Genomic DNA, 15,267 nt, shown 5'->3' with positions numbered 1-15,267 from the left:
TTTTAATACTTAATGTTAACGTTACAGCGGTTGTCCGATAAAAAAATATAAATATTTCTAATTCAGAGTCCCGAACAGACAAGTACATGAACTATTATTATAAATTACATGCATGCAATTTGCAGGTGTTTTTGCAATTAATGAGCCTGAAAAAAAGTCGCCATAAGATATAAATAGATCGTTTGAATATTTTTGTAGCGCTGTGCATTAATTGCCCCCCTCCCCCTGAAAATAAATTATCTTTAAACAGATGATGCTTAGACAACAAGAATTAATAAATGAAAAAAAAAATGAAGAGAAACAATAGAAAAAAATACTTAAAGAAGTAATAAAATAAATCTGCAGTGCAATACAATCCGCGGTCTTTTATTATGCTCAAATCAAATACAGTCACAAATTAATACATTAATTAATGTATCATACTATTGTTATAACCTTTTGGATTTTTTTTTCAACAGATGTGCACAGCATCAAATATTTGGAACAGTGAAGCTACACTGATTACTACCATTCTTTATTCTGATTATAACTTATAACTTTTAAGGAACTACCCCTTTATATTTTTTCAGACAATGCGATAGAAAGATCGATACTAGGAGGATAGTTATAACCATCATGCGTCCCAATATGAATTTTTAAATAATGAACTTATGTATAAATTAAAGTGAATTTTCTAGATCTTTGATCCGCTCCTAATAAATTGCTACAGCTTGGGTGGGGGTCAAATTGGATGAGTCTGCCCCCTTCAATAAACGATGCAACGTGCCTGCCTGCATACATGATATACATGTAGTCTGTCCCAAGATATTTATGCTGCATATTCGAACGATTTTTAATAAAAATACACATACTTGTGACTGAAGTGCAATTAAAATCGATGAAAGGGAAAATTCCCAAGATAACTTCATTCACACATTATCATTTTTCCCTCGTAAAAATTCACAGGAACGAAAACAGATTTCCTACGGAGATTTATAATGGGGAATGTTGACATCTTTTCTCCATTCGGAAGTACTCGGGACACCTTGCGCAATTTTTCAACGTTATCATCCGGGCGTCTTCACTTACTTACTTACTTTTTATTTTTAGCCGTGTACTGATACCCGACAAGCTAGAGGGGGCGTTTCAAAGGGGAACTCTTGGGATTTTTTCATACTATTGAATGAACATAGTCTGAACCAAGAGGTGTTTATAAATATTGAAAAATTTAAGAAATTATGCGGCAAAAATATCTTGGGACAGACTATAGTCAACAGGTCAAAATCTCTCTCTCTCTCTCTCTCTCTCTCTCTCTCTCTCCCCCTCTCTCTCTCTCTCTCTCTCTCTCTCTCTCTCTCTCTCTCTCTCTCTCTCTCTCTCTCTTAACAAGTTATTCCCCTTGTTAAAATACACCAAACCATGGTTTATATTTTCCCGCTGAAACCTCCGACGAAAAGACTTCCGGTTGCTGAGGAAGCTCTAGACTTTTACCGATTCCTTATTATTTTTATCATAACAACTTCATTCGCAAAGCTTTGAGACTTCATATGGTACATGGTATTACCGTTATTATAAATTAAATTAAAGATCACCAGGGAAAAGTTGTGTATTTATACTAAAAAAAATCGATGCTGCAATAATCCGCGATGCTGTTAGAGTGACATCCCTTTGATGGTAATTATCATAATCAATACCTGCACTGTATTGCATTATTATAAGTATCCTCCAAGATGGCGTATGGATAGAACGTTCTGGTGATAGGGAATAGTGCTCCTGGAAGATTTAAACGTCGTCTGGAGTGCCATTTTATTGTGATTGTTTTATTCTTTGTTCAGTTTCATCAATCAATACGTTCTACATCTATTATTTTTCACCAAGATGGCAGATTTGGATCCGTAGGTACGTACTCATAGAGTTAAAAGTTGTACTATAATAACAGTGATGGCTTGGATGCTGATTTTCTTTTTTATTTCATGGGTAATGTGTATTATAATAATTCATTGTGATTTTCATATATATGTATAAACATGAGTCTTTCATACGTTATTCCTGAAGATCGGATTGCTGTATATTTATTGGAAATAATGCATGTGTTTGTACATAGGATCTTGTTTATACATAAATTATTCACATGTGTTTGGAATAAATAACTTGATAACTTGATTAGCCACCTCCATCTCCCATTCTATCTTAACTCTTACATTTAACATTGTATATAATTTTGAATAGTGATTATATGAATGATACCCTAGTGACTTAATAATTGGGATATTAAAAAAAGAAGGTAAATTGATTAAACTCCACATTGTTAACATGCAGCATTTTTAATATTCACAAATATGTTTGTGTAAATTATGATAAAAAAGTAGAGAAATATCAAATTTAAATTTCTGCCTCTTTGATTTACAAATGGTCCTTAAGGCTTATGTAATACTGTTCAAATGTGTACATATTAATGAGTTATCAAACTCTTTTTATAATGTAAAAAATAAAATACATGTATATGTATCTACAAATGGTCACACAAAAGTGGCAGCTGACCCAACCAGGATTTGAACTTGGGCCCCCTGAATCTCTAATCGTGGTCTTCCAGCTGCGCTATCTGGAGCTGGTATTCGAACCGGTCTGACGGTCACAATAGAATTGAGTTCATCACGGACAGGAGTGTACACTGGCATAAGAGAGCTCTGTTGGTAGAGCACCTGACTAGAGATTCAGGGGCCCAGGTTCAAATCCTGGTCTGGTGTCATTATCTCTCCCCTCCAGTTACAGTGTACATTACCACTGTGACAACATGGACAACGCAGCAATGTTAAGGCATCCCGGCGCTAAAATACTGCTGGAAAACGATATTTTTTGAATCATCGCAAAAATACTTTGACTGGGAGTATTTCTTAGAATCTCTGTTACATTTATTGACAACGATGTTAAACATTATATTTGATGCATTTTTGTGACGTTATATGTACTTTGTAATCCTAATATCACAAATGATCTTTTTGAATTGCATCGGCGCAGGTGATTAATGACATTAAATCAAAAATATTTTTAAGAAAAATCGTTTGTTATGTCATATACCTTGAAGTTCTTGCTTGGGCTTGAAATAGATTTTTTGTTTATGGAAGATATTGTTGAAACATTCCACAAAATCATCAAAATAATGCACATTTTTAGTAATCAAAAGCAATTTACAAAAAATTGGGGTAAATCCGTAGGTTTCCAAGCACGATTCACATTGGTACTTATATTCTCTACCAATTTTACGTAAAATATTCTAAAATTGTGTTGATCTTTCACCTGCGCCAAGCTGGTTGTTTCATGCATTTAAATTTCTTCATTCAGTTGCTTACTCGTAGCAGGGAGAGTCTCCAAAGCACTAGACTAAGTTTATAAACAGCCTTTTACTTAAAATGAAGCTTTAAAACTGCCGATTATTTAATACAGATTATTACAGTAAAACACGCTTATAACGAAGTCCCAGGGACGGCCAATTTAACTTCGTTATAAGCGTAATTTGTTATATCCGTCAGGTTTACAACATGAAATAGAGACTTTGGGAATGAAATTCGCTTCGCTGAAAGCGTCAATTCATTATAAGCGTGTTCGCTATAACCGTGTTTTACTGTAATATGAATGACTTCTGTACGTCTAGCATTAACGGCAGCATCTATGTAAAGGAAACATGCAGATTTATACTGGTTTCACAGAATTCACTTTTAATGTTAAGATACATTCCCTTAAACTATCGTCAGGAATGCAGATCGTGACATCAAAGTTCATTATGACGTCATATCATATGAAGTACAGACAAGTGACTTTCTACACATCGCTGTAAAACCCATCGGGAAGCCTTAACATGCCCGCCCGCAAAGAGTTAAAAGGGGGCAGGATACTGGACATTCTTACTTATGTCATTATAATATCATTTTTGTAAGATATTTACAAAGATTTTCTCCTGAATGCTTCAAAGAAAATTTTATGATGGAATATTAAACTAACCAATAACTTTCTTTCATTTTTAATTCTCTTTAAATGAATAACAAATAAAATTGTGTCCGTCTAATAAAACCGATTCATCAAAAGTGATTTTGGAGATAGAAATGTAGATATTTAAAAGTTAGGTATCAAGTTTTATTAAGCTATTAACTCCATTCCAAATAATAAGCACCAATTACATGTATTTGCTTCTTGTGGCGGAAAACCATGGACATGGGATGTTATACACAGTATGGATGGTGTATGGATGATATACAAGTGTTTATGTATATATACGTGTGTATATGATAGACTAAGTGATGTTTACTTACACGAAAGCTGTTAAGTCTCACCATCTGTGAACTCTATATATATGCAGCCTCTATTTCTTGTTATTGGCCAACACTATTAAATACAATGTAAGATTAGATCTCAAAAGATTTTCAACACAGGTTTATAAGTATTGAAGATACTGGTTATATTGTTGCTATTATGCAATCTTTTATGTGCCTGCTATTTTGTCTTACTTTAAACATGTTAAAACTTTATTCAAGGATTTTAAGAAAACATGGTCAAAGCACTCACTTTGTCATGTTTGTATTTTTCAATTGATAACCATGCAATTCAAGAGAACAAAAGATATTATATAACAAAGTGTGATGCAAGTACTCATTTAGTAGACTGGTTTTCTTATGGATTTTTATGTTGAAAAACCACGGAGTCCTATGTTTCCATTACCTCCAAATAAAGAAAAGCTCAAATTACTCCACATTTGTTTAAAATATCAATATCCATAAATACTTTTGTGTTGTAAATACATGCTTTTAAAAAAAAAGTTTCCAAAAGTTCTGTTCTTTAAACACATTCTCTGATAATTATTGTTCTGGTGTCTGATTGAAATCAATGGTTAAAAATGAAATATCTTGGAGTTTTTCACATTGTTATAAAACAATAGAGGGACAAAAGATAATTTAACACCATGCATGCTCATGCTTTTTCTTTTTTTTTTTAAACAGGTGTCACCATGGTGATGTCCTTTGACCCCTGTGGTTGACCAGGGTATGGACATAAATGAAAACAACACAGTCTCAGCAAGCAGTCACCACACATATACACAGGTAAATATAGGGGGAGTGTCAAAAGTCAAAAACTCGTGCTATCAAAAGTTGGAATTTTTTTTCGTCACATGATCTCCTATCCTATTTTCAAATCAGCCTAGTAATGAAAGATGCCATACTTTAACGTACCTTGTGCAGTTATGGCAGCCTCTATATAGAGTCATAGACATTGATACTCACAGGTTGGAATTATATAAATAGTGCCTGTTTGGGAGGGTAACAGGTGAAATTTACACCCCGAGAAAACCATTGTCAACCGACGCGAAGCGGAGGTTGACAATGGTTTTAGGGGTGTCAATTTCAACTGTTATCCTCCCAAACAGGCACTATTTATTTTGTTATACTGAATGTCTTAATTTTTAAGAAAATTTTACTGCTTTTATATAGGAATAACGTGAATTCTACAGCGAACTGTATTCGCATAATTTTTGCGCATGTAACAATTTGTAATGTTACCCGTTGCTAAGTGCGTTGCTAGCGCTGAGGGTAATAGAACGAATTATGAACTGCGTCTTAACCAATCAGATTTCAGTATTTAACATGAAAGTATAACAAAACATTTTAATGCCCTGACAGTGTATTCAATAAATAGGAATAAATTTAGATTGAATTCATTAGGAGGGTGTAAGACAGGGGGAGGTAAATTCTCAATCTACGAGTGCATGTCACCGTTGATACACAGTCAGGTGTACTTATTATGGCAGTATTGAATGATACATGATCGTGAAGGCTGAAACAGAAAGACTAGAAAAATAAGGGTTTTGAACTATTCGTGTTGGAGACACTAGTGAATAAACAGTACAAAAACATTGCCAGTTAGATATATTTTACATTTTTTGATTAGTCGAATGGTTTTGGACTTTTGGTAAACCCCAATCAATATCCAGGAAAAAAATCTCAACTTTTGATAGCACGATATGCCAAGTGCTCATGAGGAGCGGTGCAGCTCAGAAAACCTTGGCAAAGATGGTCATTGCAGGAAATTTTGCGCTCCATTGAAATGAATTTATGACCATTTGTTGTAGTACAGATTTGATTATTGGCCAATCATAAGTTGTTAAACGGATTCTACCAATGAATCGATTTTCAATGCAACCAATTTAACAACACTACCATATAGGCTAGATTTGATCACGCCCTGACTGCAGTATTTGATGACCCCTCATGATACATGTACTCAAAGAATGATTCCTTGTTCGTTAAATATACCAGTCTCAAGAGTCTTATAAAAGAGAGGCCATTTTGGTACAGCTATTGATTTTTCAATCATTCATAAAGGTAGAACTGGGGATTATGATGATTTAAAAACACAGCACACACAAAACAAAGCTGGAGTAATGAATGGCCCCCAATTAATTGTGGCACGCTAAAGAAACAGATGACTTGGTGCATACTGCTTCTATGCATCTCTGAAAACCAGATTAATTGGAGCATGTAACCGAATGGAACTGACAGAGTCTGAAGGAAAGAGTCTTTTTTATCTCTTTTTCTTTCTGTATCCCTCTCTCATATGTCTCTCATCCAAATTGTATCTATAACTGCCTCCCCTCTGTCTCTCCATTTTCCTATCTATCCATCCTCTCTTTTTCTCTCTTCTCTCTCTTTCTTTCCTTTCATATAATACTTTTCTTTCTACTCTCTTTGTCATTGTCTGACTCTCTCTCTTTCTCCACATATCTGTAACTGCAGGTGAAATTTATTTGAAAGTCATCTCTCTCTCTCTCTCTCTCTCTCTCTCTCTCTCTCTCTCTCTCTCTCTCTCTCTCTCTCTCTCTCTCTCTCTCCATGCACACACTTTACTGCTACTTTATCAGATATTAACTACTGTAGATTGTGTAAAATTGCAAGAAGCACATCTTGCAATTTTAAAATCTCGCTTTTATTTTTCGGGCATATGTAAACTATGTGAAAATATGATCAAAATTCTGCATTTGCGATTTTATGTTCTTGCGGTTTAGTGGAAATTGGGTGAATCACGGAATTAAGTACCCGCATAAAATAGGGTATCTTCAGTGCTGTCTCTCTCTTCCTCCCTCCCTCCCTCTTTCTCTGAGTCTGTCTCTGTCTTTCTCTCTCTCTCTCTCTGTGTGCACATCATACAGTAGTCTATTCTGTAAAACTCTGCAACTGTCAAATTAGGTGATCCTATTTCTGTCTGCATCGGATTCTGTGTAGAGCTTGAGGATGGAAAAATCAATGACATTTCACAGAGGGCCTGAATAAACAAAAACTGGAGACAATCGAATCGGCAGATTTCAGCGACGAGATTACTACAGCCATGATAGAAAAACGGCCCCATTCAATGTCTCCGTAGAGAAATTGATTTAGGAGCGAGGGAATTTTTTTTTCTATTTTTGATTAGGTCAATTATTCCCAGCAATTGACAATCATAGGCAAGTGCATTTAATACAGTGTATAGACTCGTAAATGAGCTTAGAGTCGTTTGCAGTGTATAGTTTTTTCTTTAAACTTTATTGTAACATGTGTAAAGTTGAATATGTTAAACTTTTACTAAGTAAATTATAAAGGGAGATATTTGCCACCATTTTATTTTTTCCTTCTCCCCTTTTTGTTCCCCTTTTTGTTCTCAATATCGACAGGCCAATTTAAGACTAGGCAAATTAGAAACAATTTTGAAATTAATATGTTAATTAAAAAGAGTATCTCTTCTATATTCTATCTATTCAATTACCTGGCAAATTCAAAAAGGGATGAAACCGTTTGCAAGTGTAGAAGGGCGAAAAAAAAAACAGGGAGCAAAAAGAAAAAATGATTTCATAAATTGTTGGCAATGATTGTTAATATTGATATTGTAAGAATGTCTTTCATGTGAAAATGTCTAACTACAGAAAACAGAAAAACATGTGACAACTAGCCACATATTTAATTAATTTTTGAAATAATGAGAATTGTGTATGAAGATGGGGACAGGGGTGAGAGTGATAGATTGTGTAAGATGAAGAAAGTCAGAGAGTTTGGATAGAGAGAAGAGTGGAAGAATGAGAAAATTAGAACAAATGAAAGAATGAATGAGAAGGGGGTCTGGGTGTCTAGCTTATAACTAGAGTGTGTTTAAAATGTAATAATAGCTGGGTAATTGTGTCATTTTAGGAGGGGTAATTCCCCGCTCCCCGGGTATTAGAGACAACCCTGAATACCCCTAATTAGAAATATGTAAAGATGTGTTTTAGAAATATGTAAAGATGTGTATTAGAAATATGTAATGATGTGTATTAGAAATATGTAATGATGTGTATTAGAAATATGTAATGATGTGTATTAGAAATATGTAAAGATGTATATTAGAAATATGTAAACTTTTTTAAGATGTGTATTAGAAATATGTAAAGATGTGTATTGGGAGTGAAAGAGAAAAAGGAATGTGAAGATATGAAAGGAAGGAGAATAAGGAGAGCATTGGGAAGGAAAGAGAGATGAGAAAGATGAATAAAACATTAGTAGAGATTGATTGACAGAAAAAAATAGCAAGACATGCAAATTCAGAGAGAGAGAGAGAGAGAGAAAGAGAGAGAGAGTGTTAAAAATAAAACAGACTAGGAAATGAAAATTGATAAGCTGATGAAAACCAAATGAAGAATTGATTTTTTTTTTCATAGATGACATAAAATGGACGCTGATTACAGGGTATTAATATAAAAGACCTGGGGCATATGGAAAGATGATTAGCCAGACAAAGTATTGACCTGTGTCTTGGTGTGTCACTGCGCGGTTGACATCTGTAATGTGACCCTATGCTGTGTGGTGGCTCGCGGTTGATAGTTTATTGTTTGTTCACTCTAATCACTGAATCATAGTGACTCATTTAATACCAGTGTCTAACTCATATTGAGTAAACCCTCCTCAATCCTGCAAATGTCTGCTGATGCTGCGTACTGTAAAGATGGGGAAAAAAGGAGTGAGAGAATGAAACAAAAAGACAAGGGATGGAAAGAATGAAGTGGGAATCAAAACGTGAAAAGGGGAAACGGGGAGGAAAAGGAGAAAGATTTTTTGAATTTTGTTTGATCAGAAAAAAAAATTCATAAAATTATTAAATCACATTTACGTTTTATGAGAAGGTTGGCTAATCTGATAATTTATTTACTGTAATCCTTCCTCAGATCCCTCTAACGATCTCTATAATGATTAATAGATGAAACACTGAAAGTTAATCCAGTTAGAAATTAAAGCATGTAGTGGTACATAATAAAACATGTAACTGTACATGATATCGTCATATCTCACACACACCGTGTGTTCCTCTGCTTCCTCAGTACCTGATTGAGATGATACCTTGGTGAGATTTGTTTGTTGTTGTAAGATTTATAATGTACTGATCAGGAAACAGATTCTCAAAACACATTAAACATTTATGTTTCGGTACTCTTGTAGCAGCACTATCTGTTTAATTCTGAGTTACAGCACACAAGGGAAGATTATTGCAGTAGATAACTGATTATAAACGTTATATTCTTGAAACTAACCCCCCCCCCCAAATTTTGATACAATGTAGTTTTATAACTCAAGATAATGCACAATTGTTATTAGAAATCTGCACAACATGCAAACAATTGAAGATACAGGTAATTATACCATTGCAGTAGATTGCATAAATCAATCAAACATCAATCCCCCCCCCCCCCCACACACACACACACACACACCCACCCCAACCAACCCTAACCTATCCCCCCCCCCTTTTGAGACAATAATTAGTTTCTTTCAAAGATCATGCACTATTTTGTAGACTGATAATAAGAAATCAGTGCAGTGAAGAATGTCAATCTTATTAAAAATTAAATCGTTTTGTCGCTCCCATATTCGATTTGTCGCAGTGACATATGTGAGCGCGGAGGATCTAATTTCAACAAATAGTGAAGAACTTGCACAAAGTTTTAGTCTGTAAGATCATTTTACCAGTATATTACAAATGTTATTTCATCAATGCTACCCCCTTTATTCTATGAAGCAGTGAGTTTCTTTAAGCAGTGAAGTTTCTTTATAATAAGCGGTTTCTTGAAGCAGTGAAGTTTCTTTGAGTTTCTTTAAACAGTGAGTTTCTTTAAGCAGTGTAGTTTCTAAAGATAATAGAAGATGCACAATTGTAGATGTCGCAGTGCAGCAGATAAGGAATGCTTTTTCTCAGTTTCCCCTGATGCATTGCAGGAATGAATTGATCAGAATCAATTTAGCATCACTGTGCAAGGAATTCGTTCAAATATTTCAGATTTTTACCATTGATATTATTAACATAATATTTCTTGTAACTTCCTAGAGAGAGCTAGAAAAAAACCCAAAAACAAATAGCAGACGAAAACAGTTACACAATCTCATAGTCATGTAATAAAAAAAATTCACTGTACAGTTGCATCTTTATAACTCAGTATCATGTATGATCACATTATGTATGTTGTTATACTGAGAGTACCTTCCTTTGGAGATGACTTTTAAAACAGAAATCAAACAATATACTGTATAAGCTTTCAACAAAAACTGACCATGAAAATATGTCCTTGAACAAATATGGAATCTTAATCATACACAGTAATAGCACTTTGTTGGATTTTCGTAGGACAATTAAATAAGGCATTACAAGCAGAATTAAAGTAATTAATATTAGCAGTGTATAGTGAAACAACTTCAAAAATTATATTTAAAAGTCTGGATAATATCTCAGCAATACAGTTACTGAACTAGTGAACTATACAGAATGCATGGTTGTTCAAGGTTTGCTGCCAGCCATGGTGATCTGTCTTTCTGATGCAGTAGAAATTAGTCCAGTTGCTATAAGAAAACAAATCACACACAAATGTACAAGCATAGAACACTGGTGTATCGTCAGTCGTCAATATCTCTCCGTCCAAGTCTCTTCCTCCAGTATTGATCCAGTTTTTTCTCCATTATTCCCGAAACAGTGCTGCTATCTGAAAGCAGACATTTCCTTTTTTGGGAGACGCAAAGCTCATGAATATTCATAAGGTTTCTATACTTGAACAAAGTAATTTCTGTGGTCCCCCCCAAGTGTTGGGATAATTATGTAATTTACATGTAGACTGAGACACACAGGGACAGCCAGGAGATTGCCATTTACATGTATGTACTGGTATGCTGAATACTTATCAGACGCCAATTTGCATTCAGAGGAGAAACAATGTACAGTAAAACACGGTTATAGCGAACACGCTTATACTGAATTGACGCTTACAGCGAAGTGGTTTTTATTCCCCGTGACTTTATTTCATGTTGTAAACTTGACGGATATAATGAATTACGCTTATAACGAAGTTAAATTGCCAGAAAAACCCTGGAACTAAAACAGAATACAGTAAAACACGGTTATAGCGAACACGCTTATAATGAATTGACGCTTACAGCGAAGTGGTTTTTATTCCCCGTGACTTTATTTCATGTTGTAAACTTGACGGATATAACGAATTACGCTTATAACAAAGTAAAATTGCCCGTCCCTGGGACTTCGTTTTAAGCGTGTTTTACTGTATTAGGAGAGGGTTGGGGGGGGGGGGGTTATTGATTTAGGTGCAAGATGTACATGTGCAGGTATGCTGAATTCTGAAGCCAATTTGCATTTAGAAGAAACAATGAATTGGGAAGGGGTTGGGGGGGGGGTGTTATTGATTCAATTGCAAGATGTACATGTGTTAAATGCCCAGTATGTGCATTATGTCTTTGGATCTGTGGATCATGGAATTCAGAATCAAACACAATGTGAAACTCGCTTAAATAGTGTGCTACGTACATGTACACCCAATTTCCTGCAGTGTTTGGTAGAAATGACAAGATACACTGTATGCATCTCTTTGCATTTGTACACTTGTGTTGCGTTTTCATCGCAGCAACCAGGAAATTCTGTGAACTTGTAGCCCTAGCAGTAACATTCCAGACAGAGTATTCTGGTCACTGACCTTCAGTACAATGTCCTTGAGAATTCCTGGGAGAGATAGAGTCATATGGCCCATTGTTCCAATGACAGAATTATATACTTCAAAGAATAGAAATTAATTTGTCTTGTGAATCCAATATTGAGGACTAATGGATCAATCTTGCTATTATTATTATGAATTCTGGGTAGTATTTCTGTTGGAACTAGAATTTATCACATATTCAGCCCCCCCCCCCCCCCCCCCCCCACCGATTTAAAATATAAAACATTTTTATGCTTTTGACTTTTTTGACTTTTGTCTAGTTTATTACAAAGCTCAAACTTATATATTCTCAATGTTTATGTGCATTTATCAACCATCAACCATTTATTTTGGTTGTGATGGGAGAGAGATATTTCTCATCAGGCCTCTTGTTCAGCTGTTTTTGAGGGGGAATATCTCGGCATTATGGTCTCAAGGAGGTTTTTATGAATGATTCAGTACACATGTGTGTAAATGATTCAGTAATTGTATGTGTAAGTGATTTAGTAATTGTATGTGTTTGTGTGCAGTGCCTGTGCTGAATTTCTTAGACAAACAGCATTGTTATGAGCCGCTGCATGATTCCGGTTAACTGTCGGTAGCCCTGTGCATTTGGCAACAGGGAATTTAAGAGCTGCAGTGTAGAGGCTTTTTATTGATTCAATCAATGATGTGTACTGTGTCAGCTGATGCTGGATGATGTCTGAGAGAGAGAGAGAGAGAGAGAGAGAGAGAGAGAGAGAGAGAGAGAGAGAGAGAGAGAGAGAGAGAGAGAGAGAGAAGTATTAATAGAGAAAGTCTATTTGAGAGATGTTAATTAAAGTGAAGCAAGTAGAAGTTATAAGACAGAATGGGACAGAGTGCATGTGGAAGATGAAAAAGAGATAAAGGGGAGAATGATTAAATAGATCAAAAATTAAAAGACAAAAATGCAGGAGAGACAGAATTGTTTGATATATGATAGAAACAGTGACTGAGGTCCATGGTTTTTATACATAGACATTTTTACTGGTTTATAGAGTGTACAGAAATAATGAAACTAGTTAACAATGACATGTAAATCGGAGGGGGGGGGTTATTGTTAAACAGTCTTAATATTAAGCGTTGGTGCAACGATGAATTTCAACGTAGTTGTGATGCATGACATGAATTCTGTCATGGATGCAAATGACCATTTTTTGGGGGGGGGGGTGTAGAGGAGGAGGTTGTCTTTTGTCAATTTTAAGATGCCACATCAATCATGATGCATTAATTATTTACTAGTTATGGGCTGCAAAACAGATCAATATAAACTGGAGTATAGCTCGTTTCTATTTGCACTGTGAACTACAGACATATTTGTGCAAATATTGGATGTTGTAGAAGACTGTGGTTTTTTGTTTACTGTAACAGTAACAACATAAACAGGTTGATAAACAGTATAAAAATAAGTTCTGTCTTATTGAATTCAACATCATTATATCAGTTGCATGATTAAAACTCTATATTTCTCATCAAGGGGCCACAATTTAGTGAGTTTTTATCCTAAAAATACTTAGTAACACTATAAACTACAGGTCTCTCTCTCTCCCTGACTCTCTCTCTCTCTCTCTCTCTCTCTCTCTCTCTCTCTTTCTCTCTCACTCCCTGACTCTCTCTCTCTCTCTGTTTCCTATCTCACTCCCTCTGACTTCCTCTCTCTCTATCTCTGTTTCTCACTCCCTCTGACTCTCTCTCTCTCTCTCTCTCTCTCTCTCTGTTTCCTATCTCACTCCCTCTGACTTCCTCTCTCTCTATCTCTGTGTTTCTCACTCCCTCAGACTCCCCCCCTCTCTCTCTCTCACTCCCTCTGACTCCCCCCCCTCTCTCTCTCTCTCTCTCTCTCCCCCCCCCCCCCCATTGGAAGCATTAGGGATAGGCTGTAAAGACCCTAAGTGTTGTGATGTATTGATTGCTTCCCATTCAGGATGTTATAATAATATCAGAATGTTTATTGATTTGTAACGTGAGAGAGAGTGGAGACGACACAGTGCAACTGAACCATTTTACCCCCAGAGCCAAGAAATGCATCAATTATCAGCTGCAATTGTGGGGTCTTTGTTTCCATAAATACAGTGTCTGCTAGCTAGTCCTGTTAGCCCTATATACAACATGTACTGGTATCCTATATACAACATGTGCTGGTATTGATGGTTCAGTGTCATATAGAGTTTTGGACATTGTGCTCTGTAACACTGGTTTGTCAAACGCACTCATGATCAAGACAGTTGAAACGATTTCAATTCGGGATCTGGCATTTTGGATTTCTATCTGTCAAGTTGTTATGTAACCGTCATGGGAGGCAACTATTTTGAAGGAATTTATTATTCGGTTTCATGTGTGTGCATGCTTCAGAGAGCTAAATAGTGTGTTTCTTGAATTGTCTGTGACAGTGATTTTGTGGTGTGAGTTGGATTTAAGATGACAATCTTGCCCTGAAACCAGCATTCAGTTTTTAGATTTGGATCAGGAATTATTTTTATCACACATCAACTAAATCTTTAGATTCAGCCATTGTAATCAACATGTAATTGACATTGCGTAATAATGCAATAGTCTGCATTCAGGGGATATGTGTTGTGCATTGAAGAAGCATTATCAAAATAGCTCTCATGCTAAATTTAACATCAATATGTTCCTCTTGTAACTGAAGTTCCAAGAATTTAGTACGGTACTGCTATTTCTATTTTGCCGCACATATTGATGAATGGATAGATCGACATTTGAATCAAAAGCTGATCTATGCAGATGTTGGTTTTCAATGTGAACATGTAAAAAAAAAACAATTCTAAGGTAGAGGTTTTGTTTCCATTTAATCTTTGTTAAGATGGATACACTTATATGCAACTCAACAAATAAATCGATCATTCCATTAAACTTGAACAGCTAAATAAAACCTGGAGCTAAATAATTGTTAGGGTTTTTAGCATTTTAAACAGCTGAACAGGAAATAGAAAATGTTTGCATCTGCAGATCAGAGTGAGAGTGGAGGAATTTGAAGTTTTTACCTATTCATTACCTTTGCGTAAGATTTTTAGGAAACAAACAAGAATACACAATTTATATCTGGAATACTCAAACAGAGAGGTAAACTTGTTTCAGAAATTCAGAAACACACTCTGTATCTAAAATACAGTATGGTATGATATGGTACTGTAGATTCCTAATTAAATGCGAGGAATTAATATAGGCGTAAAATTGCGAGAAGCACCCTAAAATCTTGCCATTATTTTTTGAAAGTTGAGAACTATAAG

At 35.4% G+C, this 15,267-nt stretch overlaps 1 protein-coding gene across 1 annotated transcript in view; it reads left to right on the top strand.

Moving 5' to 3' along the window:
* Positions 1 to 1,678: 1,678 nt before the first annotated feature.
* LOC105333005 (Iporin) overlaps positions 1,679 to 15,267 on the top strand; it is a 37,143-nt gene continuing 23,554 nt past the window's right edge. Inside the window, exons 1-2 of the mRNA XM_011435786.4 lie at positions 1,679 to 1,878; positions 4,971 to 5,072. Coding sequence (XP_011434088.3) covers positions 5,016 to 5,072 — 57 coding nt within the window. The 5' untranslated portion in view covers positions 1,679 to 1,878; positions 4,971 to 5,015. The remainder of the gene's footprint in view (positions 1,879 to 4,970; positions 5,073 to 15,267) is intronic.

This window comes from Magallana gigas, chromosome 1 (genome assembly GCF_963853765.1).
Source record: "Magallana gigas chromosome 1, xbMagGiga1.1, whole genome shotgun sequence".
NCBI classification, from domain to species: Eukaryota; Metazoa; Mollusca; class Bivalvia; order Ostreida; family Ostreidae; genus Magallana; species Magallana gigas.
The sequence above is the reverse complement of the archived record's forward strand: the minus strand, read 5'-3'. Positions and strand labels throughout refer to the sequence as shown.